We start from the raw sequence: 27955 nt of genomic DNA on the forward strand, positions 1-27955 counted from the left end.
TGCCTGCACCTCCACCTTTGCTTATTAAAGCAGTATCCAGAACTTGGGGAAGAGAGGAACCAAGAATTTAAACTCGTAACACATGCACCAAGGTGATAATGATGTCTATTGGGACCTCCAAGTCCTTCTGAACTCAGAAATGCTGGAATAAAGGGCAGGGCCAGGCCAACGGCTGCCACATGGACTCTCCAGAGAACCTTCCAGATGCTCTGCCCAAGCCCAGCCCCCAGAACCAGCTTCCTTTCCCTCTGTCCCACGCACATCTGTCTCATGCTCAAAACTGGAAAAGCCCCTCCACCAGAGACGGGATTGGGTCTTTCCCACCTGCCAGAGCCTGGCATGTTTGTGACCAGAGAAATGAATGAGGGTAATGGAAGCTCAGAGAGATCTGAGCCAGGGGCCACATGACTGGCAAGAGGCCTAGCTAGGATCTGAGCCTAGAACTTTCTGACTCCAGGCTAGGCGTGGTGGCTCATGCCTGTAATCCCAGCACTTTGGGAGGCTGAAGTAGGTGGATCACCTGAGGTCAGGAGTTTGAGACCAGCCTGACCAACATGGCGAAACCCCATCTCTACTAAAAATACAAAAAAATAGCTAGGTGTGGTGGCGTGTGCCTACAGTTTCAGCTCAGGAGGCTGAGGCAGGAGAATCGCTTGAACCCAGGAGCTAGAGGTTGCAGTGAGCCGAGATCATGCCACTGCACTCCAGCTTGACAACAGAGCGAGATTCCATCCCCCCCACCACCCAAAAAAGAGTTTATTACAAAGCAAAAGAACCCTCTGACCGCTCATCAAAAGTGAGACAGCCCCTTCTGATGCAACGGATCTTCCTTTATGGGTATTTTGCGTGATTATTCATCAAGGGGCAAGAAAGAGGGGCTGCTGTTCAGCACGTTGTGGGTGGATTCTTAGGTCTGCAGATGCAGTGGCTGCATGCGCTAGTACGTACACTGCATGTCTCATTAGAATCTTAAATTTCTACCCATGAGTGTAGCTAAACTCGGATATTTTTAGCATCAAAAAGAGCCTAGGTCAGTTTGAGGACGTCAGTTACAGGGTTCCATGCCTGCGCAGACTTGGGGATTTTTCCTTAGGCTCTTGCTCCTCCTGCTACAGGAAGTCTTTAACCACAAGTGCCAGATGTGGTTCATGGAATGCCAAGCAGCTTGTTCTTGCCATAGATTGGATAAGTTGATTTTTGAGAGGCTATGCTATCTAACCTACCTCTAAGACGCAGACACCTGGCCTGCCCACCCCCATCACAAGAAGCTGCAAGCACTCTGAACATCTTTCAGGAAGACAGGACAACGGTGCAGTGAGGAGAAGGGGCTGATCTTGGAAGGCAGCCTGAATCACGCCGCCTTATCAGCACGCTTGGATCGTATCCCTTCTTGTCTCATGACTTTTCAGACAGACATTGGTCTATAAAATTGGGATGCAGCTCTGTCATCAACAGTCTGGAGACGGGAGCAGGAGGAAAGGCGGCGTCTGAAAACTTGGACCCATCCACCCCAGGCAAGGTAAGAACTTGCTGCATGGGACAGGTGAAAGAGAAGTTCCAACTCACAGGTGGGAACAAGCAACACACGGTCCATCTCAGGACCGATAACGAGGGCTTATGCATTTTTAACTGCTTTAGCAACGTCCCTTCCCTGCTGAAATGCACTCTGCCTAGCACAGGGAAGGTGGTTGGCCATTGCCTGTTACGCATTGCTTTTCGGAGAATGAGAAATTTAGTCCTGAGGTTCTCAAAAGGTTTCACTCAAGTCAAAGTCTGACAATATTGCCATCAACTCAGTCACAGGCATAAGATTTTTTTTCTGTGAAAGCATGCATAGATGTCATGTGAGATACTGAGGTTGAATTTCTTGCAGACGAGAGTGAAATTTTAAAAATTAATGAGGCTGTGTTAAGATTTTCTTCATTAAGGCCTAATCAATTTAAACTGAAGAATTCTCACTGGCTTCATTCAGATTGTGCCCTTCACCACATTCCTGACATAGTTGCTCTTCTTTTTCAGGGATAGAGTCTCAATCTGTTGTCCAGGCTGGAGTGCAGTGGTGTGAACTTGGCTCACTGCAGCCTCAACTTCCTGGGCTCAACAGATCATCCCACCTCTGCCCTCTAAGTAGCTAGGATTACAGATATGAACCACCACTCCCAGCTCATTTTTTTTTTTTATAGAGACAGGGTCTCGCCCTGTTGCCGAGGCTGGGATAGACACCTTTTTAGGGTGTTGGCAAATGGCAAAAAGCTTGCTTTTGTTAATACCTATACATGGCAGGGGCAAAGACCCACAACCCAACCTGGCATGGTGGCTCACACCTGTAATCCCAGCATTTTGGGAGGCAGAAGTGAGCAGATCTCCTGAGGTCAAGAGTCTGAGACCAGCCTGGCCAACATAGTGAAACCTCATCTCTACTAAAATACAAAAATTAGCTGGGTGTGATGGTGCACACCTGTAATTCCAGCTACTCGGGAGACTGCGGCACGAGAATTGCTTGAGCCTGGGAGACAGAGGCTGCAGTGAGTCAAGATTGTCCCTCTGGACTCCCACCTGGGCAACAGAGTGAGACCTTATCTAAAAAAAAAAAAAAAAAAAAAAAAAAAACAGGCCAGGCGCGGTGGCTCAAGCCTGCAATCCCAGCACTGTGGGAGGCCAAGGCAGGTGGATCACAAGGTCAGGAATTCGAGACCAGCCTGGCCAAGATAGTGAAACCCCATCTCTACTAAAAACGCAAAAAATTATCTGGGCATGATGGCATGAACCTATAATCCCAACTACTTGGGAAGCTGAGGTGGAGAATTGCTTAAAACTTGGAGGCTGAGATCATGCCACTGCACTCCAGCCTTGACAGAGCAAGACTGAGTCTCAAAAACCGAACCAAAAAAAAAAACCCACAACCCAATTTTACAAAAAAGCTCACCTTGCCTCACAGAGGCAAAATGCCAGAGGACGCAAACCTCTACCTCACCATAAATACTAGAGGGAAAAGCTTGGGAATCACAGTTTTGGAGGAAAGTGAGGGTCGAAAGTGAGGATCAATCTTCAAAAGGCACCCAGAACAGCTCAGACTCAAAGAGGTCCACACCTAATTTGGTGTGGACCCAGCTCTCTGCCTCCTTGCTGAGGCTCAGAATCCTCTGAGTGAGCAGACGCCTAAGACACATGACCATACACCCCAGTGACGAGACATAGACCTGAGAGCACAGCTGCAAGATTCAGAACTCTTCAGTTCCCCAGCAGGCGACTCAGGTGCCGCCTGTGACAGAGGAAGGTGACATGAGAATGTGTGACCTGAAGGTAACACCAGTGAGCAGGGACCAGCCTGGAGAGTAGGTTTATGCACAGTTGAAAAGAAGGAGAAAAAGCCCTTTCTTCAAGACATTGACTGCCACATACGGCAACGTTTTCCCAAGACTGCAGCATACAGACTAGAATATCTACGATGTGAATGGCACCCTTCCACAAGGGCCAGGACTCTAGTATGTGGACGTCCTACACAAACCTCCATGGCGGCCCGATGGTCCATGGGGAATGTTGTATCTGAAGAAGCCTTCCTTTGCAGGTATCAGCCACCAAGATGCTGGCTCTCTGGGCCCTGGCTGTCATGTTGGCCATCCAGGAAGAAGCACTTGGCCAGCTGGATCTCCCAACTAGTCCTGCCATAATATCCAATTTGCCTGTCCCTCTTCCACCTGGATTACCTGTCCCTCTTCCACCTGGATTACCCATCCCTCTTCCACCTGGATTACCCATCCCTCTTCCACCTGGATCACTCCCTAAAGGTCTGCAAGTCCCAAAAGTCCCTCTGCCCAGAAAATACCCAGTGAGGACCAAAGGAAGCAGGTGTCTACCCATCGCCAAGTACTTCATATCTGACAGCAAACTCGAAGACTGTAAGTAAGGGCTGTTTCCCCCACACACCCTTCCTTGGTCCTTTTAGCCGCTCACACAGGCTTCTCATTCCTAAGCTCAGGGGGTTTCCGCCTTCTGAACAAGTAGGTCCCGAACATGAGGGGGCACTGGATTCACTTTAGGAGCTTGTGACAGCACAGATGCCCAGGTCCTCCTGGCCATTCTGGTCAGGCACTGCTGCAGTGAGCCTGAGAGTCCAGCTTCCTCATTTGCTCCAAGATGGCGCTGAGGCTGCTGGGCCAGGGTCCACATGTAGGCTAGGGCTGGTCTACACAACCCTGGCAGACTGTCTGATTACCCCCAATTCACGTGCCTCTTCTCACCTGGAGACTGTACAGAGACACCACCCAGCCCCTCCCTGCTGGGCCCCAGGGCTCACCCAGACTCCCATGGGTGCTGAAACCTCCGCCTACTTTGAGGAGCCGGGAAATGGGAAATCTGGGCCACACGATCATCCCCTTGACCAGACTTGCTTTCTCCAAACTCCCTTTGTTCACTCACTCCCTGAGTCTCACTCCCTGCGTGAGGCAATGAGGAGAGTACAGATGCCCCTCTAAGAACCCCACACAGGTTGAGGGCAGAACAACTCCAGGATTTAAGGCCAGGCCAAGAAGTGACTCCCAGGGAGGAGCCAGAAGGAACAAGGATTTACTAGTGAATGACGGCCAGCAGGAAGGCTCTCGGTGCTCCGACGGCAGCCTCGCAGCCATGGCCCACCTCAGCCATCCGGGATGAGGGGACAGGGCCACACAGGGAGACCTGGCATGTGCTGAGTGACCACAGGACCAACCCCACAGCTCCAATGTGGACTGCTTTAACTCAGGAAGAACCTATGCTTTGCTCCTCCAGCAGCCTTCCTTGGTACAAAATACTTCAAATACGTACAAAAAAGGCCAGACATGGTTAAAAAAAAAAAAAAAAAAAAAAGACAGCTATGTACCCATCACATAGTCATTTGGAGGCAATGGTTGTTAATTTTGTTTTGTTTTGTTTGGTTTTGTTTTGTTTTGTTTTTGAGATGGAGTTTTGCTCTTGTTGCTCAGGCTGGAGTGCAATGGCGCAATCTCGGCACACTGCAACCTTTGCCTCCTGGGTTCAAGCGATTCTCCTGCCTCAGCCTCCCAAGTAGCTGGGATTACAGGCATGTGCCACCATACCTGGCTAATTTTTTGCATTTTTAATAGAAACGGGGTTTCACCATGTTGGTCAGGCTGGTCTCGAACCCCTCACCTCAGGCGATCTGCCTGCCTCAGCCTCCCAAAGTGCTGGGATGACAGGCGTGAGCCACCGCACCCTGTCCTTTTTGTTTTTGTTTGTGTTGAGACAGGGTCTTGCTCTGTTGCCCAGGCTGGAGTGCAGTGGCACAAGAACCCTTCACTCCATGTCCAAAACCCTTTAGATGTACTCAACAGCAGGCTGATCTCATAGCAGTTGCTAATAAATGGTAGCTCTTAACAAGGGCACAGGCAAATTTCTCTGACACCAGGCTGTCCCTGGAGTAGGCAGCAGCAAGGACTGTTTCTTCCAGGAGGCACCACGCACCATATACAGTTTCTGTGGGCCCCTCCATTCAAAGGTTCTGTTGCCCGGCAGGGAAGCTTCTTCTAGCTGAACCAACTGGGAAGGCCACAGCAACAATGTGTCTCTTTACTTTTCAGATATGAATGCCACCTTGCCCCCGCAGATTGAGAAGATGCTCAAGTGTAAGAAAGTTGACTTGGCTGGTTTGCTTGGGACCGTGTTATCCACAGTGAGCGGTTTGGACCTGCTGTCTCTATTAGACCTCACTTCATCCCTTGATATACTTGGAGGTGGCAGCCTCGGTGGCCTCCTAGGCGAGGGAAATGGTGACAAGTCCTCAAACCTCCCACTGCTCTCAGAAGTCACTGGTGCTGTCAGTGGTTTGCTACCCCAGGGGATGGAGGGTCTGGGGAGCCTACTATCCACTGGTTCAGACAAGAACCTTGTAAAAGGACTGCTCGATGGCACTGGTCTCTCTGCTCTCCAGCAGCCTCTGAATGATGTGACCGACAAAGTCAGAGACCTCAAAGAGTCTGCTCGGGGTGTGCTGAACAGCGCCCTGCCGGCAGGCATCGGCAATGGACTCTCAGACCTGCTGAAAAATGCTGACCTGGAACAGCTCTTGCTGGGGTAAGTGCTTCCTTGACCTGTGGCTTCTCTACCAGAAAACCTGCTGATTTGGATCCTCGTGTTCAACTTCCAGTGGTCCCACGGATTGGGATGGGTATATTACTTGGTATTGGCATATTTCACCAAGAAATAGTTTTGCTCTGTGCTGTGCCTGCACCCTTTCAGGGATAAACAGGATCAAGATTATTGAGCTTATAGGCCTGGGCAGATAAGAGGGCTGACGGGTCAAGGGACTGGATGGTGGCTTGGTAGGCTGTTCATTGTCTGCTTCAGAGGTGTTTCTTCTGCTGTCCAGGCTGATTCCTTGAAACAGGACTGCCTCTTGATGCTTTTGCTTTGCAGATTACATGTTGAAAAAGTGACTGTGGAGAGCATGAAGTCAACCATGACAGGTGACGAGATCCACGTCCAAGCCATGACTACCATCTTCATAGGAGGAAACGGGTGAGTCTGTGCCCACAGCCGTCTGCTGGGTCACCGTGCCCCAGGGTTGCAAGCTCCAGTGAGCAAAGGCCAGGTAGAGACAGCAGAGAGGACAGCAGCATGGGTGAGGGTAGGGCAAAGTGGGTACTGCACACAGCTGCCCTTCTGCCCCGGTGCAGACAGGCAAAGCAAGAGAATGGGCCTGGGAGCCTCATCCTCCAATCATGTGAGCAAAGGTATTCATGGGAAATGGGCACCAGTTCATACTTGGAAGGTGACAAGGGAAACCAAAGGGAACACATCTCATGGTGATGCCTGCCCTGCTCTTAAACTACACATACTTTCCAAATCATCTGGACTCTCCATAGGAAATCAGCACCAACCTGATCAGCTGGGGAAATGGAGATGATTAAAATGCACTTGGCTGGCTGGGCACAGTGGCTCATACCTATAATCCCAGCACTCTGGGAGGCCAAGGTGGGCAGATCACAAGGTCAAGAGTTCAAGACCAGCCTGACTAACATGGTGAAACCCCATCTCTACTAAAAATGCAAAAATTAGCTGGGCATGGTGGTATGTGCCTGTAATCCCAGTTCCTCAGGAGGCTGAGGCAGGAGAATTGCTTGAACCCAGGAGGCGGAGCTTACAGTGAGCCGAGATTGTTCCCTAGAACCCCAAGCTGAGGAAAAAAATGTCCTTGGCAAGCCACACATGTCAACATGCACATATCCATCCATCCACCCGTCTGACATATGGGTGAGAAACACTCCTCTGGGACAGATGCTGTGCTGAGCACAAAGATGGGATTAAAGACAATCCCTGTCCTCAGTCAGTATCAACTCATGGAGGAAGAACATGTTAACAGTGTAGGCTCGCCGGGCGCAGTGGCTCAAGCCTGTAATCCCAGCACTTTGGGAGGCCGAGGCAGGTGGATCACAAGGTCAAGAGATCGAGACCATCTTGGTCAACATGGTGAAACCCTGTCTCTACTAAAAATACAAAAAAAAAAATAGCTGGGCATGGTGGCGCGTGCCTGTAATCCCAGCTACTCAGGAGGCTGAGGCAGGAGAATTGCCTGAACCCAGGAGGCGGAGGCTGCGGTGAGCCGAGATCGCGCCATTGTACTCCAGCCTGGGTAACAAGAGCGAAACTCCGTCTCAAAAAAAAAAAAAAAAAAAAAAAACAGTGTAGGCTCAGGGCACATGTGAAGACATCAGAGGGAAAAGACATCTCCTCTGGAGACAGGATGGCTTTGTGGACTAAGACACCCAACACTGATACCTCTCACTGGCTCCGTGTCCACCAGGCACCTAATTGTCCACAAAGTCCTTGGAGCCTCTCCACAGCTTTCCCAGAGAAGCAGTCCTGTTTCCAGATAAGAATACCAATGCAGACTAGCAAAGGTGGTTGCAGACCTTACTCGAAATCACAGCAAAAAGATGGCACCAACAGGGTTTAGACCTAGGCAGTCAGCCTTCAGAGCTCACACTATGGCCACAACAGACAGCAGGGGCAGAAAGAGTCATTTGTATTGTCTAGAAAGTCCCTTGTTCATAAGATCAGCTCTGGTCCATGATGGGTTTTTCTTATGCTGTTGCCCACACGGCTACAAGATTCATACAACAGTGAGCCTGTAATGGACATCTCATTACAACCCAGCCCCGTGCCAAGAGCAGATGACCTCCTAAGAGCTAGTTAGGAGCATGACTTTGCCAGTCGTTTACTGCCTGCCACCTGTGAGCCAGGCTCTGGACCCAGTGGACAGGGGACATCCAGCCTTGGAGCACGTCTGCTGGAAAGCACCGAACATCTCCCCTCTTGGATGAACCTTGACAAACTCATGGAGTCGATTCCTGCCATGCCCACCGCTGGGCCTGAGCGCCACCTTGGAGCCAGCCCTGGCTTCACCTGCGTCTTCCTCTCCACAGCCTCTTGGGACCTGTCCTCAGCCTGGTGGGATTTAACGTGCATGGGGATGCGGCTCTGAAGATTGGCCTTTCCACAAATGACACCCACTGTGTCAAACTCCAGGTCCAGGAAAAAGCCTTCGAGGTTAAGAAAGTGACTCTTCAACTAATACAGACGTACGTGAGACCATTTTTTTCATCTTCTGGATCCCCCAACCTATGTGCCAGCACACCCCCTGCCAGCACCCTTACTCATAAGCTTGTCCAATGCAGCGCCTTGAAGGATGAGTAAACAGAGGCCCAGAGAGGGGTCTCTGCTGAGAAATGGCCCACTATGTTTGAGAACAGCCTTTTCTCACAATCCCTGCCTACTGCCTGCTAAAGTAGTAACTGCACAAGTAATAACTCATTCTATTTTTGGCATGAGCATGACATTAATATCTAGATTAAGATGCAAAAGATGCAAAAGGGCAGAGAATGAAAATTCCCCTACCTCTGAATGCCAGCTGGTTAATTTTCCTCCCTGGAAGCAACCAACAGGCCCAGTCTCTTATGTTTGCTTTCAGAAATGCTGGGTCCCCATCCAAGTAAATTTGTTGTATCTATAAACACTCAGAAGGGCACACATGTAATATACACTTTACTGGGCTTTGTCTCATAGAAAAAAATTGCTAGGAGCTGATGCAAAGTTTTCGAGTAATCTCAATTGACTATTCACAGTCAATTACAGACTCAACTTCTTGTTCTACTCTCTACCCTCTTCTCACTATTGTACTTGACTAGTCTTTTAAGAAAAAGAAAGAAAAAAGGGAGGCTGAGGCAGAAGAATTGCTTGAACCCAGGAGGCAAAGGTTGCAGTGAGCCAAGATCGTGCCATTGCACTCCTGCCTGGGTGACAGAGTGAGACGACTTCTCCAAAAAAAAAAAAAAAAAAAAAGAGCCGGGCGCAGTGGCTCAAGCCTGTAATCCCAGCACTTTGGGAGGCCGAGGCGGGTGGATCACGAGGTCAAGAGATCGAGACCATCCTGGTCAACCTGGTGAAACCCCGTCTCTACTAAAAATACAAAAAATTAGCTGGGCATGGTGGCGCGTGCCTGTAATCCCAGCTACTCAGGAGGCTGACGCAGGAGAATTGCCTGAACCCAGGAGGCGGAGGTTGCGGTGAGCCGAGATCGCGCCATTGCACTCCAGCCTGGGTAACAAGAGCGAAACTCCATCTCAAAAAAAAAAAAAAAAGAAAAGAAAAGAAAAAGAAAAAGAAAAAAATTGCTAAGAATCTATGTGTATATAAACAGCTTCTTCGCTTTTTATGACTCTACCATTTCTTAATGAAGATGCATCATAATTTAACTAATCCCTTATCAAAGAACACTTGATTGTTTCCAATTACTGACTTTTATACCCAATTTTTATACCCAACTACCATGAATAAGGTCACAGACAAGTCTGTCCCCACCAGGCATGAGCATCTGAAGAATGAACTCCCCTAGGGGGGGATTGTGGGGCCAGACGTCATGTGCTTTGGTCGTTTTGCCAGGTGTCCTTACATCTTCCTTAATGACTGAAACGGAAGGTGAAGGGCTCAGGTGTGTGCACTGATTAAGCTGTGGGATAGCATTTCCACTGTTTCGTCAATGGGTAGGTTCATCACCATTTGGGCAAATCCAGAAACACAAAATCCCATTGTTCTCCTCATGCCTCTTTCCCAGGGTCACGGATATTTTGCCTTTGTCTCTCCCTTTACCCTTGGATGACATTGTTCTTCAACTGTTGACAGTAAAAATAAGTAAAAATGTAAGTCCTGGGAAAGGGGAGGGTGCCTCTTGGAGGGCTACATCACTGGGGAAGACAAAGGGGTCCCTTCCCTCAGATATGCCTGATGCCAGGAGACACTCAGGAATGAGGTGTCAGGCCCTTGGGATCTATGAGACTTGGGGACCAGCAGCCCCTCCAGCTCGAAAAAGCCCACCAGGAGCACTGACAATGCCTTGGGCTGGTGGGAGGGAGGGATGACTTCTGCCAAATAGGAGGCCAAGGAAACAGGACAGAAAGAAGGAAAGGAGAGGGCTGGGCACAGTGGCTCATGCCTATAATCCCAGCACTTTGGGAGGCTGAGGTGGGTGGATCACCTGAGGTCAGGAGTTCCAGACCAGCCTGGCCAACATGGCGACACCTTGTCTCTACTAAAAATACAAAAATTAGCTAGGTGTCCTGGCACATGCTTGTAATCCCAGCTCCCCAAGAGGCTGAGGCAGGAGAATCACTGGAACCCGAGAGGCAGGGGCTGCAGTGTGCCGAGATTGTGCCACTGCACTCTGTCTCAAAAAAAAAAAAAAAAAAAAAAAGAGGAGGAGAACAGGGGAGAAAAAGAAGAGACTGTGGGGAGAGAAGGAGGGCGGGCTGATGGTGCTTCCTTGGCAAAGCTAACCAGCGGTGACTTCACAGATGGAAGAACCAAACTCCTGTGACATTGTTCTCAGTGACAGCAGCGACTGCAAGAATTGTGAGTACAAACATGCAACCTCCAGGGGGCTGCCCAGGCCAACGGCAAGAGATAACCAAGGGTCCTTAAGGGATCCTACCAGGAGACGGATCAGAGAGGAAGGGGCTGTGGAATATAGCACCACACACCTCCCAACACCCAGACACCCTCGCCCCAGCACCCAAACAACCTCACCCCAGCACCTTCTGGCCACAAGATACCCCAGCTTACCTAAGTCTCAGTCTCACTTTGACTTAGTCCCCAGGAAGGGAACAGGACAAAACCCCTGGCAGTCCTCGCTATAGCTCGCCAGTCCCAAATAATCTGCCCAGCACACACAAGCACGGAATCACGGGAGGAAAGTCCCAGGCCCTCACCCCGGGAGGCTGAGAATCAGAAATCCCTCAATGTCCCCAGACATGCAAAGAGATAGGGATAACAGGACGTGGGAGGTTGGCAGCCACCAAGAGAGCTAAGGCAGGGAATCGATCACATTTGACAAGTTCCAGAGTAGAGGAGACACGGGACCCAGCCAGTGAGGCTCTTCCTCCCTTGGAGTTGGGGCTCATCAGGAACAGGGCCAAGCCCTCGTGTAAGCCCCCCCACTCCCCATGGCCTCCTTCCACATGCATGAGAATCCAGGAGAGGCAGCAGCTTTCTGCCCGGGATCCAGGGACCGGGAGGAGTCCAGACTGGCCCCCTGGGGAGGGCAGTACTGGGCAGAGGGCTGAGGGTGCACCACCTGTCAGCGCGGTGCTGCAGCATCTCCATGTCTCTCTCTCTTCTCTCTTGCAGCTACGGGCTTGTTCACATACTCCTTTGAAAGTTCCAGAATGTCCCCCCAGGGTCTTTCAACATTCTACTGTGTAAGTGCACCCTGCCCTTATGACGGCTTCTATTAATAGACAGAAGCAGAGAAACCCCTAAACTCACAATATATATTTGAAAGATATCACAAACCAGCCTGCATCCTTACCCTGGGGTGAATCTCCAGGCTTCTGCCACCGCACCTGAGTGCCTGCTCCAGGACCAACCATGTGTTCTCTTCCACTTAAGTCCAGTGTACAATACTGAGGCCATTCCCACCATGACAACCATTTATTGGCTATCAGGATCAGCCCAGCACAGATCTAGACACCTAAAGGACAATACATAAGAAATGACAGAACCCACTCACCCTACCCACCCCTCTAAGCCACTGGGAAGGCAAAACCAGGTCATGAAAAGTGCTGAAAAAGGGAAGGTTTTGGACTCAGGTAGCTTCACTTTCAGGAATCTGTCCAAAAAATCTGAAGCACAGATGCATTTAAGCACAAAGACATAGAGGTATTCATGATGGGAATTTAAAAAACAAAAAACCTGAAACAAAAAGCAAATTATTAAACCAAGTACAAGATCATTAGACATGCTGACAGCATTTGTAATGGTTTACAGAAATGCTTGTGAAATTGTTGTTAGTTTTTTTGTTTTGTTTTTGAGACAGGATCTCATCTGTCACCCAGGCTGGAGTGCAGAGGCACAATCACGGCTCACTGCAGCCTGGATCTACTAGGTTCAGGTGATCCTCCCACCTCAGCCTCTCAAGTAGCTGGGACCACAGGTGTGCACCAAGGTGCTCAGCTAACTTTTAATGTTTTTAATTTTTCGATAGAGACCAGGTCTTTCTATGTTGTTCAGGCTGGTCTCAAACACCTAGGCTCAAGTGATCCTCCTGTCTGGGCCTCCCAAAGTGCTAGGATTACAGGTGTGAGCCACTGCGCCCAGCTACTGTTAGTTTTATTTTGAGACAGAGTCTTACTCTGTCGCCCAGGCTGGAGTGCAGTGGCGCAATCTCGGCTCACTGCAACCTCCACCACCTGAGTTCAAACAATTTTTCTGCCTCAGCCTCCCGAGTAGCTTGAACTACAGGCATGCGCTACCATACCTGGCTGATTTTTTTGTATTTTTAGTAGACACTGGGTTTCACCATGTAGGTCAGGCTAGTCTCGAACTCCTGACCTCAAATGATCCGCCTGCCTCAGCCTCCCAAAGTGCTGGGATTACAGATGTGCACCACCATGCCTGGCTATTGCTAGTTTTTAAACAGCAAAGTAAACTTTGCTGAACGTTCCAAATTTCCTGCTATGTGGAGTTTGCATTTCATAAGCAGGGGGAAATGCCTATTAACCAATGAAGGCGAGAATATCCGTGAAAGGAAATTATAAACAAGATGGGCTTTAGAATGTGGGAAGGAAGGAGGGCACACCAGGCTGATAGTGCAAGTACAGGAAGGTGAGGAATGTGACTGTTGGCCAGGCAAGGTGGCTCAAGCCTGTAACCCCAGCACTTTGGGAGGCCAAGGTGAGTGGATCGCTTGAACCCAGGTGTTAGAGACCAGCCTTGGCAACATGACGATATCCTGTCTCTACAAAAAATCCAAAACTCAGCTGGGCATGGTGGCATGTGCCTGTAGTCCCAGCTACTAGGGAGGCTGGAGTGGGAGTATCACTTGAGCCTAGGAGGCAGAGGTTGCAGTGAGCCGAGACTGCACGGCAGCACTCCAGCCTGGAAAACAGAGTGAGACTCTGTCTCAAGAAAACAAAAGTGACTATCGTGCAGATGTGCCTATACACATATACACCTTACTGGGAGCAACACTTAAACAGGGGCCATTTGCCTGAAAAATAATGAATGTGGCTTATCCTGGGAAGTCAGAGGTCTGGGTGTCCTGAGCCACGCTGTATGGGGGCACGGGCAGCCGGAGCTGAGCAGCAGCTCCTCCTTCACCCAGTGCCTGCCATCCGGACACTGCAAGCCCCACCATGCCCCATGATCCATACCACAGCAGAGTCGGGGAGGTCAACAGCCCCCACAAGCTCCTCCCACGGCGATACCTTCAGGGCCACCTCACTTGTCACCTCCCCAGTCAGACCTCCAAAGGCATTGAAATGGGTGTTGGTTTCATGTGATCACAGAGATTGTCTTCTGTTTTTTCACTCTAGGCTGAAGCCCACTTTAACAAAAATGCAGTTGCTGTGCCTGGAAGTTCTCTCTCTTCAGTTACTAAAAATGCCAGCATTTCTCTAATTCTATCCCACATGATGCTCAAGGCCATCATCACTGACACTGCCAAGCAGAGCTCTGTGCAGGTAAGGGCCACCCACAGGGTCCAGCGTGGCTAAGCACTGTCCTCAAGCTCGGCCGGTCAACCTCTGATAGCAATAAGGAGGGGGTGAAAGTGGATTCTGAACAGTTCTTCCAGGTTAATACACAATTGCCATAAGAGGCACCTTTTCCCTTCATTGTCATGTAAATGGGCCCTGGCTTATGTTGGTGGAAGGCAGAGAACAGGGACATGAGAGGAAAAACATGTTCTGAAGCTGGGTGAAGTGGCTCATGCCAGTAATCCCCATGCTTTGGGAGACTGAGGCAGGCAAATCACTTGAGTTCAGGAGTTCAAGGCCATTCAAGACTAGTCTGGGCAACATGGTGAGACCTCGTCTCTACAAAAAATTAGCCAAGTGTGGTGGTGCACATCTGTAGTCCCAGCTACTCAGGAGGCTGAGGCGGGAGGATCACCTGAGCTGGGGAGGTTGAGGCTGCAGTGAGCTGTGATTGCACCACTGTACTGAAGCCTGGGCGATAGAGTGAGACCTTGTCTCAGGAAAAAAAAAAAAAAAAAAAAAAAAAAAAAAAAAAAGGGTTCCGAGTGCCATCTGTGAGCCAGGAACAAAATCAGGTGCCTTTATATAACTAACATCATTTCATCCTCAAAACAGCACTGAGATGTAGGTTTTCTTATCCCCATTTTACAGATAACCAGAGTGAGGGAAGGAAGCGCCAACAGTCACAGAATGAGCAAAAAACACATGGCAGGTGTTCATTTGCTACCAGCCCTAGAAGTGGCAGAGGGAATTGTAGCAATAGTAACAATCATAATTGACTTCTATGTGCCAGACTGTCTTTGAAACAAAGTATAATTTTTTTTAAGAGAGTGTCCCAAAGTGATCAAGTGCAGAAGTCTCTTCCCATAAGGGCAAAGAGAGAGACGCTTCAGCTTGGACAAGCTGTAATAGAAAAGTAAGATTTTACATGTTGCATGACCCACCATCCTTCAAAGGAAAGAAACGTCATCAAGGTGAATGTTTGGAAATAGACCTTATCTGTCATGGACACACCAGCTGCGCCAGCACCCAGATGACCAACTTACACTAGACAATCAATAATATTTGCATGAACTCTCTGAATGATGCGAGTGTCTCATCTGTAACATTGTGCAGTCCTTCCTCACCACACTCTAAATGACAACTTCTTTCCAACAGAGAAATAACCTGGATGCAAGAATCACCAAACTAACCTACTCCCACCAGCCAGCCAATCAAATCCAAGCCAGCTACTGGGTTAACATCGCCAAGGATGGTGAGCGCCCTGTCACCGGGAAAACGGTGAGTGCTGAGAAATGAATCAGAGCAGAGTTGTGAAGAAGAACTGCAAGTTCTTCCTGCAAGTTCACAACTGCAAGGAGCAGTGTTTAGTGGGATGAGATACACCCTAAACCCTGAGGCTCGGAGCATCTGGATGTACCTAGGATGAGGGAGACCAGCCAGGCCAGCAGGCTCAGCCCCCAAGGAGAGAATGGAGTGAGCAGGTTGGCTTAGGAGGTTAAGGCCGGGCGGACAACCCTGTGACCTGGGACCCTGCTAGCCATCACACAATGTGACATGTCTGCTGAGTAGCCAGGCCAAGGTGTTATTATTAACTCATGCTTGTTTTGTATTAATTCAGGACTTAATCATCTCATTGGTGTGCAAGATTTCAAAAGACAAACTGATCACAGACATCAGACTTCTGAGGTACTGTCTATAACTACATAATCCCCCTGTCTGTGTAAGAGATGATCTCAAGGCCTGATAAAAATCATGTAAGCGGCTGGGCACAATGGCTCACGCCTGTAATCCCAGCACTTTGGGAGGCCGAGGCAGGTAGATCATTTGAGCTCAGGAGTTCCAGACCAGCCTGGCCAACATGGTGAAACCCCGTCTCTACTAAAAATACAAAAATTGGCTGGGCGGGGTGGCATGCACCTGTAATCCCAGCTACTTGGGAGGCTGAGGCAGGAGAATCACTTGAACCCTAAAGGCGGAGCTTGCAGTGAGCCAAGGTCACACCACCGCACTCCAGCTCTGGGCTACAGAGCAAGACTCTGTCTTGGAAAAAAAAAAACTACATAATCAAAATAGTCATAAGGCTCTTGGGAAGTATCTGCAAAATTACAAGGAAATCAGGACAGAATTTTGAACTCACATGCTGTTATTCATCCTACATTTACTCTTTCTGCTCAGAAGTTTCCAAGTTATAAGTGATTTTAAGGAGCAACTAATGACCTACTTAGCTCTACAATGGAGTTGCATTTTTACCTGCACCTAATGTTTCTCTGTACTTTGTTTCCCGACAGCTCTGAACATAGTACAACACCCCCCGATGCTGTAAGTTTATTACGTTTTCAATATATTTATCAATGACATGTGAGAAAAAATTGTAGTGCCAGGTGCTCAGTGCCCCACACACTCTGGAAAGAAAAGGTCGGGAATGGCCAGGAACGGTGGCTTACGCCTGTAATCCCAACACTTTGAGAGGCTGAGGTGGGAGTTCGAGACTAGCCTGGCCAATATGGTGAAACCCCATCTCTATAAAAGTACAAAAATTAGCTGGGAGTGGTGGCAGAGGCCTGTAATCTCAGCTACTCGGGAGGCTGAGGCAGGAGAATCGCTTCAACCCATGAGGCAGAGGTTGCAGTGAGCCAAGTTTGTGTCACTGCACTCCAGCCTGGGCAACAGGAGGAAGATTCTGTCTCAAAAAAAAGAAGACAAAAGAGAAGGTCAGGAAGACGAACCACAGACAGTGTCAGGGAGCACAGCGGCTCAAAACCTAGGCTCTCTTGGGAGCTCTTCAAACACAGCTACCCACGCCCAGTGTGCATTCCACACTCAGGCGCTGACATGAGCAGGGTGTGGAATTCTGGCCTTTGTGGCATCCTGGTGTACCTGATGCATACAGCAGGACTTGCAATTCACAGCAAGGAAGAAAATCTGACCTAGACCAAGCTTGTCCAACCCACAGCAACAGGCCATATGTGGCCCAGGAGGGCTTCAAATGTGGCTCAACACAAATTCTTAAACTTTCTCAAAACATTATGCAATTTTTTTTTGTGATTTTTTTTTTTTTAGCTCATCAACTATCGTTAGTGTATTTTATGTGTGGCCCAAGATAATTCTTCCTCTTCCAGTGTGGCCTAGGGAAGCCAAAAGATTGGACATCCCCTAATAAGTAGACTCTAATCTAGCTAGGCTCATGAGAGCTTCTCAGAATCAGAGGCAGCTGTCCCTGGTTCAGCTCTCCAGTCAGCTATTTTCAACCCATGTTCCATGGAGCGAGCATGCAGACCACCCTGCAGATCACCCCAAGAGAGCCAGGGAGGAGAGGAGTTTACGGAGTGAGGGAAGGCTCCAGTGACCAGGCGCCAGCAACAGAGATGGAAACTGGTGCGTTTCCCCCACCAACTCCATGTTTAAGATATTCCATCTTGAACAGTCCTGCTGTGTCGCCAGCCTGGAGTGCAGTGACGTGATCTCGGCTCACTGCATCCTGCAATCTCTGCCTCCAGGTTCAAGCGATTCTCCTACCTCAGCCTCCTAACTGAGATTACAGGCACCTGCCATCACACCCAGCTAATTTTTTGTATTTTCAGTAGAGATGAGGTTTCACCATGTTGGCCAGACTAGTCTTGAACTCCTGACCTCAGGTGATCCTCCCACCTCGGCCTCCTAGAGTGCTGGGATTACAGGCGTGAGCCACTGAGCCCAGCCATCTCAAATCTTAAATCAATAAATGTTTAGTGAGCACATGCTATGTGCCCAGCCCTGCAAATGCCACATGAAGTAGTAATGAGGCGTCTAACTCTAGGAACTGACATTCTAGTGTGAGGACCAAATCGGAACATATAAACATGTTTTTTTAAGGCAAAAAGTATTAAGAGCCTGTCAGCCACATGTTAGGTGGAGGCACAAAATGAGCACCCAGAAGTGAACAGCCTCATAACTTTATAACTGAAGAGTTTATGAGCTGGGGCCCCTATATCAGCCCTGAGATAATGGGGACTCATTGAGAGGCAAACTCCAGAGATGATCACTAGCCCAGGGCAGCCTTTGTCTCAACTTGACCAGCCGGCTACATGACACACCAGGCTGTGTGCTCAGTGAAAGCAGCTTAGAAGGTACGATCCCCAACCTCAGATAACTAACCACCTGACAGGGGACAAAGACCTTCATGCAAACAGCTGCCAACAGGGCAAGAAAACACAGTAGAGAGAGCACCAAGTGGGAGGCAGAGGGTGGGTTTACTAAAGAAGTGATGCCTGAACTCAGCCTTCAAAGAGGAGCAGGAGTTTATCACACAAAATAAAAGTGTATGGCTGGGAGAGGTGGCTCATGCCTGTAATCCCAGCAAGGTGGATGGATCACCTGAGGTCAGGAGTTGGAGACCAGCTTGGCCAACATGGTGAAAGCCCATCTCTACTAAAAACACAAAAAAAATTAGCCGGGGGTGGTGGCAGGTGCCTGTAATCCTAGCTACTCAGGAGACTGAGGCAGGAGAATCGCTTGAACCCGGGAGGCAGAGGTTATAGTGAGCCAAGATGGCACCACCACACTCCACTGGTGAGAAAGCCAGACTGTGTAAAAAAAAAAAAAAAAAAAAAAAAAAAAAAAAAAAAAATCTGCTTGTACAGAGGCCCTAAGACTGCTTTCCCTGACTGTGACAACTAGCTGTGGACTACCAGATAATGCTGATGCAAATGCTCCTCCTATCTCTTGCAGATTGACCAGGTACAAGGAGAGATGGCTGAGGTTCTGAAGAAGTTCTGGTCTGGCCTTACTGGTATGTTGCATTAATAACCTGAACACCTAGAAGAGTCAGTGGCAGAGGACAGGCACCAGCGTGTGAGCCACATAGCAGTGTGCTGAGCATAAGGTCATCTGGTCACCAGCTAGGCCATAGGACACTTTTGTGGTCAGATATGGGCTTCAGCACCCTGAGATGGCAAAATAATGGAAGTCAAATCAAAATGCCTCTCCTATAGCTCCTAAAGAAATCTCTGCCCACTAGGTGTCCTCAGGACCAACACTATCCTCATGCTTAGAGGAAACATGGATCTGGGCACCTAGTCTCATAGTCACTAGGGACATGAGAAATCAAGAGGCTAAGATGTTAACTCTTACGACCACCAGAGATGATGATGCAGCATGCCATCTGCACATATTTCTGGTTAACTCTAACTAAAGAGGTTCAAAATAGCACAAATAACACTAAAACAGCAGGGCCTCACTCGTGTGGTTTCTTAAGGTAGTAAGGACAGACATGCTAGCATATCACCTGGTATCAGTATTTGGATCCCTGGCTGGGCACGGTGGTAGCTCAGGCGTGTAATTCCAACACTTTGTGAGGCTGAGGGAGGAGGATCACTTGAGCCCAGGAGTTCAAGACCAACCTGGGCAATATAGCAAGACCCCATCTCTGTAAAAAAAATTTTTTTTAATTAGCCAGGCATGGTAGCATGGTCCTGTAGTCCCAGCTATTTGGGAGGCTGAAGCAGGAGGATTGCTTGAGCACAGGAGTTCTAGGCCAGCCTAGGAAACATATCGAGACTCAGTCTTTATAAAAAAGAAGAAAGAAAGAAAAGAAAGAGTACAGCTGAGCACAGCAGCTCACTCCTGTAATCCCAGCACTTTGGGAAGCCAAGGCAGGAGGATCACTTGAGGCCAGGAGTTCAAGACCAGCCTGGGAAACACAGGGAGACCCAGTCTCTACAAAAACATAAAAATCTTTGAAGTAGCCAGGCGCGGTGGCTCAAGCCTGTAATCCCAGCACTTTGGGAGGCCGAGGCGGGTGGATCACGAGGTCAAGAGATCGAGACCATCCTGGTCAACATGGTGAAACCCCCGTCTCTACTAAAAATACAAAAAATTAGCTGGGCATGGTGGTGCATGCCTGTAATCCCAGCTACTCAGGAGGCTGAGGCAGGAGAATTGCCCGAACCCAGGAGGCGGAGGTTGCCGTGAGCCGAGATCGTGCCATTGCACTCCAGCCTGGGTAACAAGAGCGAAACTCCGTCTCAAAAAAAAAAATCTTTGAAGTAGCCAGGCATGGTGTCATGAGCCTATGTTCCCAGCTACTTGTGAGGCTGAGGCTATCTGAGAGCAGGAGGAACACTTGAGCCCAGTAGTCTGAGGTTGCAGTGAGCTATGATCATGCAACTGCACTCCAGCCTGGGTGACAGAGTGCGACCTTGCCTCTAAGAAAAAAAAAATGCCAGGTTTCCACCTCAGCTTTGGATACTCACCAGGTTTCAATCTGGTTCTGGAGTCTTCTCTTCCTGGCTACCTGGCTCTCACCTCCCACACCCTCCAACAGCCTGGGGAGTATCCAGGCCCTTACTCAGATCACTCTGTTGAATGGGCAGGGAAGAGATTTCCTGATTATCGTTCTTTTGACTCATAATATGTTCCTTCTTTATTTCAGAATATGTTAAACAATGGAATATACCACCACCAGTAATCTCAAACCTTCTAGACAACGTCAATTTTGAAGTGCTTAAGTCGGTAAGAGGGAGAAATACAAATATTTTCTTTTTGCACTAACACCCACCGTGTGCTTGCATCTTCAGAGAAGTGAATGGGGCCAGAGAGGCCGGGCATCACAGTCTGTTCCTGGCTGCCCTCTCTGCTCCATCCATCCTCCCCACTCTCTCCCAGTCAGAATTACTGCTTACTGTAATTTCAGGCACCACACAAGTCCTAACCTAACAGGAAGTCACTCTTGACCACCATGTATAATCAAATAATTGGTCCTGTGGTCCACACAAGGACTCTCATGCTTACTGAATATATCTCCATCATTTCTCTAAATTTCACCACTGTGCATACCTGACTCATCCTCACTGTCACCTGCTGTCTTCCTAGAGCCTCTCATTCTCTGCTGCCGTGAGTCAAATTTCCCTTTCTTCCCCTCTATCTGACTCTCAACCCAGTGACAATTTTGAAGGAAACCTTGCTTCCTTTATTCAACTTTGTCACAAGTAAGAGGTTAAATGGGCCAGGCACAGTGGCTCACCCTTGTAATCCCAGCAGTCTGGGAGGCCAAGGCAGGCAGATCATGAGGTCAGGAGTTCGAGACCAGTCTGGCCAACATAGTGAAACCCTATCTCTACTAAAAATACAAAAAATTAGCCAAGTGTGGTGGTGTGCACCTGTAATCCCAGCTACTGAGGCAGGAGAATCACGTGAACTCGGGAGGCAGAGGTTGCAGTGAGCCAAGATCATGCTGTTGCACTCCAGCCATAACAGCAGTGTGAGACTCCATCTCAAAAAAAAAAAAAAAAAAAGGGTTAAATGATGAAGATGAGTCTCCAGAAGATGAGAGAGTAAAATTTAGAATCTTCATAACCCTTAGATGGTCCCATCTTGATAAATCTGCTTAATGAATATGAAATCTGACCATGAAGATATCAACTTCTTTCATTTTAGCTCAAATCTCACAAGTTGTACATTCCTGTTTTGACTTAACCCCAAACAATATATATCTGTGGCCATATCAATAACTAGAGTGAGGTAAAATCAGCATTTCCCTCCATGTTAGTTCCCTCCCGCCCCCCAGCTCTCACACTCCATGACTACATGTAATTGGGACACACCACTTAACTTCAAGTCACCCTTGGATCCATCACGTGAATGCCAACTGAAGTACAGCTACCAGGGACAGGAAGCCCAGCCAAAACTGACTGGGTTCAGCAACAGCAATAAAACCTATAGGTCTTACACATCCGCTGATGGTACTAGTTTCAGCAGTGGCTCGACTGAGGGCCTGAAGGATGACACCATAATCAATCTCTCGGCTCCACTGGATGGGCTCCGTTTTGCCTCTGCATGGAAGTCCCACCTCTCAGAAGCTTCACCTTCCATTTCCTTCCCTAATAGTTCAAACAACAATCATTCAAAAATAGTCTCTGGGACTCCCATTGGCCTGACTTGGTCCATACCCTCACCCCTGAAGCAGGCACTGGGATCAGAGGGATGGTGTCCTGGTTGGCTCAGACTGTGCCTGCAGTCAGCTGATGTATTTCAGTGCATAATTTATTGTATTTTCTCTCTCTACAGAAGGACCTTCAGGCAGCAAAGTGAACCTAGCTTACCAGAAGCCAAGCAATGTTCCAGAATGAAAGCCAAAAACACTCTGTAATACTCTTCTATGAAATACTGAGCAAAGGACATCCTTATGATTAAGGAACCAAGTAGTTAGTGTTCTTAAAATGTCAACTGTCCTTTGGAATTTCACCAACTACCTTGAATTAACACATACAAGAAAGGCAAAAATTCAGGGATTTGGGGCATTTTTGTAATCATCTCTTTAATAAATAACCTGTTTTCTTGCAAGAAAAAAATGACTCACTTGTCTTCCATTCCTGCAAAAGGAAATTTCTGCAAATAGGAAATGATTTGTGTGTTTATGGCTGGTCAAAGTATTTCTAACTTGGGGTACAAGAATTAATAATATGTAGGATGAGGCCACAAAACCCACTATGAGTACACATAGTACACTAGAGGACAACTATCACAATGACTAAGGTGTTTCTTGCTGTGTTTCTGCTCCTCAGCTCCCCAACTCCAAATGCTTTGTTTTGTATATTAGCCCAACATGAAAATCATACAGGAGCTAGGTCCAACGTCTCTATGTTAAAGTGATATATACACAGTTTTGGATTACCTGTTCAAGTATATACCTGTGAACTTCGAATATCTGAGACAGGTCTCTGGTCTCCATTAATTTATTTTTATTTTTTTGAGACTGAGTCTTGCTCTGTCACCAAGGCTAGAGTGCAATGGCACAATCTCGGCTCACTGCAACCTCCACCTCCCAGGTTCCAGTGATTCTCCTATCTCACCTTCCAAAAAACTGGAATTACAGATGCCTGCCACCATGCCCAGCTAATTTTTGTATTTTTAAGTACAGACAGCGTTTTACCATGTTGGCCAGGCTGTTTTTGAGCTGCCGACCTCAACTGATGTGGCCACCTCAGCCTCCCAAAGTGCTGAGATTATAAGCATGAGCCACTGCACCTGGCCTTCAGTTAATTTAGAAGAAAGTTTATTTTGCCAAGATTGAGGTTGCATGCCTGTGAGACATCCTCAGGAGTTTCTGACAGGTGTCCAAGGTTGTTGGGACACAACTTGGTTTTCATACATTTTACGGAGGCATGAAATATTTATCAACATATGTAAGATGTACATTGATTCCATCCAGAAAGATGGGACAACTCAAGCAGGGAGGGGGCTTCCAGGTCACAGGTAGGTGAGAGATAAACAGTTGCATTCTTTTGAGTTTCTGATTAACCTTTCCAAGGAAGGCAATCAGATATGCATTTATCTCAGTGAGCAGAGGGAAGACTTTGAATAGAATGGGAGGCAGGTTTGCCCTAAGCAGTTCCCAGCTTGGCTTCTCCCTTTAGCTTAGTGATTTCAGGGTCCCAAGATTTATTTTATCCTTTCACATTCCCCACCCCACCCCCATTTAAAAAAAATATTTTAGAGTGCCCAGGCATGGTGGCTCATTTCCATAATCCCAGCACTTTTGGGAGACTGAGGCAAGTGGATCACCTGAGGTGAGGAGCTCGAGACCAGCCTGACCAACATGGTGAAACCCTGTCTCTACTAAAAATACAAAATTAGCCAGGCATGGTGGCACATGCCTGTAATCCCAGCTACTTAGGAGGCTGAGGCAGGAGCATCACTTGAACCCTAAAGGCAGAGGTTGCAGTGAGCCAAGATCATACCACTGCACTCCAGCCTGGGCAACAAGAGTGAAATTCTGTCTCAAATAAATAAGTACATACATACATAAAATAAAATCTTTCGGAGAAAGCATTTTAAAAGAAAATGAGTCTCTGCTTTCAGGTTTCATCTGATCTATCATGGCTAGGATGACTTCCTCCTAGACAGGTAGATCCCAAGTTATTAGGAAAGCTCATTTTTGGTGGGTTGTAAAGTGTCATGTCCTATGAAGAGAAAATAGAGGGAGGAAAGGAGAAAAACAACAAGAAACAAAAGAACAATCCTAGAAAATTGATATAGGCCACATTACTCTGAAATCCATATATTAGTAGGCAGGTATGAAAGTGGCTTATGTATGTAGATAGGTGGTTGTTATTTTCTTCTGAAGTTTAAGTTGCCTAGCTTCAATTTGCAAGGTATAAAAAAATTTTTTTAACATCAAACCCAATGTCTAGAAAGACTATTATAGTTTCTCTTTAATTATAGACAACTTGATTATATAAAAGTATTTGGTTTTGTTTTAATAAATCCTTTTTGTGACTTACACAGACCATTCATAATATACTTGGACTTTCTTGTTTGTCCTGAACATCCCCCTCTATTAAACAACCAGTCATCTTATTCTAGGACTAAATCGACAATACAAAATTCTTTCCCATATAAAATTATTTCTCTTTAATCTTTCTTACCAAACTGTTTATTTCTATAGATTTCTTTTCTTTATGTCTCTCTTATTTCCTGGTTCCTTTAACCTTATTTTATGCATAATGTTTAAATAAGCTTCCAATCAGACAAAATTCTTTTACCTTTTTAAAAATGACTTTTAGAAAGAATGTTTTCCTACAATGTATTTTTATTGGAAAATACCCAAGTAATGAAATATCTATTATTTAATATAACTTTAGATTCTACATTATGACAAGTTTGTCTACAAGTATTTATCCCATTACATTTACCTAATTACTTTAACTGTTTACCTAGATTATTTATAAAAACTGCAATAGTCATCAAAGTTATGAAACTCACCACTACAAAATTATAACTGAGACAGTGAAAAAAATACGACCTAACTGACTCCATCTTGCTTCTAACCCCCAAGCGTCCTTGTTCATTCCTGGGCATAGGCCAAACTAACTTTGGGAGGAACTTAGTTCATAGTTTGGTTTTGAAACAAAGACAGTAACAGTCCTTTCCCAAAACAAACCTCCTAGGCCGCGCGCGGTGGCTCAAGCCTGTAATCCCAGCACTTTGGGAGGCCGAGGAGGGTGGATCACGAGGTCAAGAGATTGAGACCATCCTGGTCAACATGGTGAAACCCCGTCTCTACTAAAAATACAAAAAAAAAATTAGCTGGGCGTGGTGGCACATGCCTGTAATCCCAGCTACTCAGGAGGCTGAGGCAGGAGAATTGCCTGAACCCAGGAGGTGGAGGTTGCAGTGAGCTGAGATTGCACCATTGCACTCCAGAATGGGTAACAAGAGCGAAACTCCGTCTCAAAAAATAAAAAACCTCCTTATTGCCTGTGGACTAGACTGCCTAAAGGCACAAGATTAGCAGTTATGGTAATTATACTAAATAATTCAAGATGTAGCTATTTTCATTAAACCAATATCAATGTCTTGTTTATTAAAAATTACACAGGCAAAGATCATTCTATTTTGGTCTGGGTTTATAGTTTTGTTAACTCTTATGCCAGATTTTGACACCTGATAGTATCTGGCAGGATACGTATGAAATTGCTTGATCAAAAAAACTGCTTGATGCAAACAAAAATGGATACTGGCAATTCTTAGGACATTTCTAATATTACTTTACCAATAATTTAAAGCTAGCTTATTTATCAAAGATTTTACTTAAAGTCATGTAAACTTGAAAAAGCATTTGATTAGTCTTTCCTTTCTTCTGATAAAATATTTGATTTGAGCACTTTTATTTTTCTTTAAGCCAATTAATTAGACCTCTTTATGTATTTTTAGTAATGAAACATTATGTATAAAACACATAAATACATAGCTGGATTAGGCATACCAATAGAAGTACATCTTACAGATTCATAAGATCTACTTTTTTTCCTGCCTTAGATTTGCAAACTCTCGATAACCTGTTTCATTACCCTGGCAGTTGGCAGGTTAATAACCCTAAATCTATATATTGAATAAAACAACTCTTAGATGAAATATCAGATAGAAAAATTTACATGTCAATATACAGAGGAGAGAAAAACTCTGTTGGTACGTAATGGAAATTAAAGATGGACACCAAATCAAACATAAAATTATAGAAATCTATCACAGGTTTGTATGAAGAGACAAATTTTATTTAGATAGGGACTACTTATCTTTTAACTGGATCTTTGAGCTCTGGGCAGAGCCCACACTGAATCCTGAGTCTCCAAAAAGGGAGAATTATTATAAGGCTAGACCCCATGATGCTTTTATAGTGCACTTAAAATAATTGTTAAGCAAAGACATTTCTAAGTGTCTAAACTACACTCTTCTTTTAAAACCCAAGAGTAGCCTCTGTTGCAATAACAATTTGAGTCAAAAAAACAGGTCACAAAATACAAAAATAAGTAGTTTAAGAGCTGAGACAAATTTTTTTGTTTATATTTTTGGGGTTCCATAAGGAAAAACAGCAGTTTCTCCCCAAAAGAAAGTCTAGCACTTTCTTTTTCTTTAAGAAACCCCAGGCTATTATAAACTATTTAGGTCCCTCATGCAGCAGAGGGTGCAAGAGAAATGAGAGACAGCAGAAGTAAAGGAATAAAACAGAATTCAGTCAACCGAGAAGAAAAAAACCTTTTGCTCAAACAAAAAAAGGTGCTAAACAAAATCAAAAACAAAAGCATGAAGGCCTTTTAAATACAAACACATACACACATCTTGGATGTTAGCTTTTAATTATGCTGACCTTTAACCACTGAGCTCTTTTTAAAAAATCTTTTTAAATCTCATTACCATATTTCAGCTAGAATGATTGCTATTTCAGAAGTACCAAGTATCAGACCAGAAAGTGCATCATTTAGGAACCAAACCCAGGCTGTCATGGTGGGGAAAAAAAAAAAAAAGGTAGAACTCTTAACTATGGAACTGCAGTGTGGGGTGTCAGACACTGCTCTTTCAGTTTTGCCTGGCTAGCAAAAAGGTGGCCTTGTTGTGTAAATAAAGCATCTTGAGTATTCAAAATTTTTTCTTTTCTTCTTTTTGCTGGCCATTTTTCTACCCCTACCACACAACCTTTTGTCTGTGTGAGAGAGAGAATTTAGCCATCTCAGAGGCCTTATTCCCCATAATTTGGAACTTTCCTTCAGATTTGATCAAGTTAGACAGTTGATCAAACCCAGTGGGAAGAATACCCAAACAACAAAAACAGAAACAAACAAACGACAAAAAATAAAACAGTTAAGTAGAACAAACAATGTCACAACTTACACAATTACTGAGCACTCTAATTGTAAGGAGAAATTAAGACCAGCTGGTTGTTGATCTTTAAAAAAAAAAAAAAAAAATTTGCCATTGTTGCCCAGGCTGGAGTGCAATGGCTCGATCTCAGCTCACTGCAACTTCTACCTCCCGGGTGCAAGCGAGTCTCCTGCCTCAGCCTCCCAAGTAGCTGGGATTACAGGCACACACTTCCATGCCCAGCTAATTTTGTATTGTTAGTAGGGATGGGGTTTCTCCATGTTGGTCAGGCTGGTCTCAAATTCTCAACCTCAGGTGATCCACCCACCTCCGCCTCCCAAAGTGCAAGGATTACAGGCATGAGCCACCTTGACCAGCCTGTTAATCTTAATGTTAGCCAAGACAAACCCCAATTCAGTTACTTACCTAGGAGTGAGTCTCAGGTTCTCAGGCTGAAAACGTCTATCATCCTAGAAGCAGGAAAAAACTCAAATTTGTCTTCCCTGCTGGAAGGGAGCTCAAACTCCATAAAACTTCCATTATCATGGAAGCAGGAAAAACTTGCATTCCTTGTGTTGGAAGTTAAAACTCCCCCCAAAAAAGGAGTGGTACAGCAAAATAAACTTTAGATCTTGACCAAATTTGGGGTGATCAGGGATTCTCTGGAGGGGGTGCTTCCAGACCTCAGCAAATTATCCTATTGGTTTGAGCCATAAAGATAGCTCAAGCTGGTACCAAGCACTTGTTAAAAGAAAAACTTCAGCTGAATTAAATTTAAAGAAATTTAATTGAGCAATGAACGATTTGTGAAT

General features: G+C 46.5%; 2 protein-coding genes across 4 annotated transcripts in view; one reads left to right on the top strand and one right to left on the bottom strand.

Annotated features, from left to right (window-relative positions):
• Positions 1 to 27955, bottom strand: part of CDK5RAP1 (CDK5RAP1 mitochondrial tRNA methylthiotransferase) — an 85278-nt gene that overhangs the window by 16183 nt on the left and 41140 nt on the right. The window contains exons 15-16 of one of the 3 annotated variants that reach the window (XR_012519339.1): positions 27570 to 27613; positions 11060 to 12019 (exon numbers count right to left, since the gene is read on the bottom strand). The gene's annotated coding sequence lies outside the window, so the exon portion shown is untranslated. Of the gene's footprint in view, positions 1 to 11059; positions 12020 to 21280; positions 27614 to 27955 lie in introns of those variants that run through there. The other 2 variants (XR_012519338.1, XM_074406408.1) reach the window with 2 other exon arrangements.
• LOC104652036 (vomeromodulin-like) lies at positions 1301 to 22354 on the top strand. Its single transcript, XM_010342741.2, has 15 exons — positions 1301 to 1519; positions 3569 to 3899; positions 5577 to 6069; positions 6412 to 6513; positions 8421 to 8576; positions 10109 to 10193; positions 10845 to 10902; positions 11677 to 11747; positions 13863 to 14009; positions 15183 to 15305; positions 15646 to 15713; positions 16316 to 16346; positions 18735 to 18795; positions 20437 to 20516; positions 22071 to 22354. Exons 2-15 carry the CDS (start codon positions 3584 to 3586, stop codon positions 22092 to 22094), a joined length of 1815 nt encoding a protein of 604 aa, XP_010341043.2. The 5' UTR covers positions 1301 to 1519; positions 3569 to 3583; the 3' UTR covers positions 22095 to 22354.

Source organism: Saimiri boliviensis, chromosome 9 (genome assembly GCF_048565385.1).
Source record: "Saimiri boliviensis isolate mSaiBol1 chromosome 9, mSaiBol1.pri, whole genome shotgun sequence".
Classification (NCBI taxonomy): Eukaryota; Metazoa; Chordata; class Mammalia; order Primates; family Cebidae; genus Saimiri; species Saimiri boliviensis.

Coding starts and splice junctions, on each gene's coding strand:
- LOC104652036 (XM_010342741.2), top strand. CDS start 3,584: ATGCTGGCTCTCTGGGCCCTGGCTGTCATGTTGGCCATCCAGGAAGAA. Junction 16,347..18,734: donor GTACAACACCCCCCGATGCT/GTAAGTTTATTA, acceptor TATCTCTTGCAG/ATTGACCAGGTACAAGGAGA. Junction 18,796..20,436: donor GTTCTGGTCTGGCCTTACTG/GTATGTTGCATT, acceptor TCTTTATTTCAG/AATATGTTAAACAATGGAAT.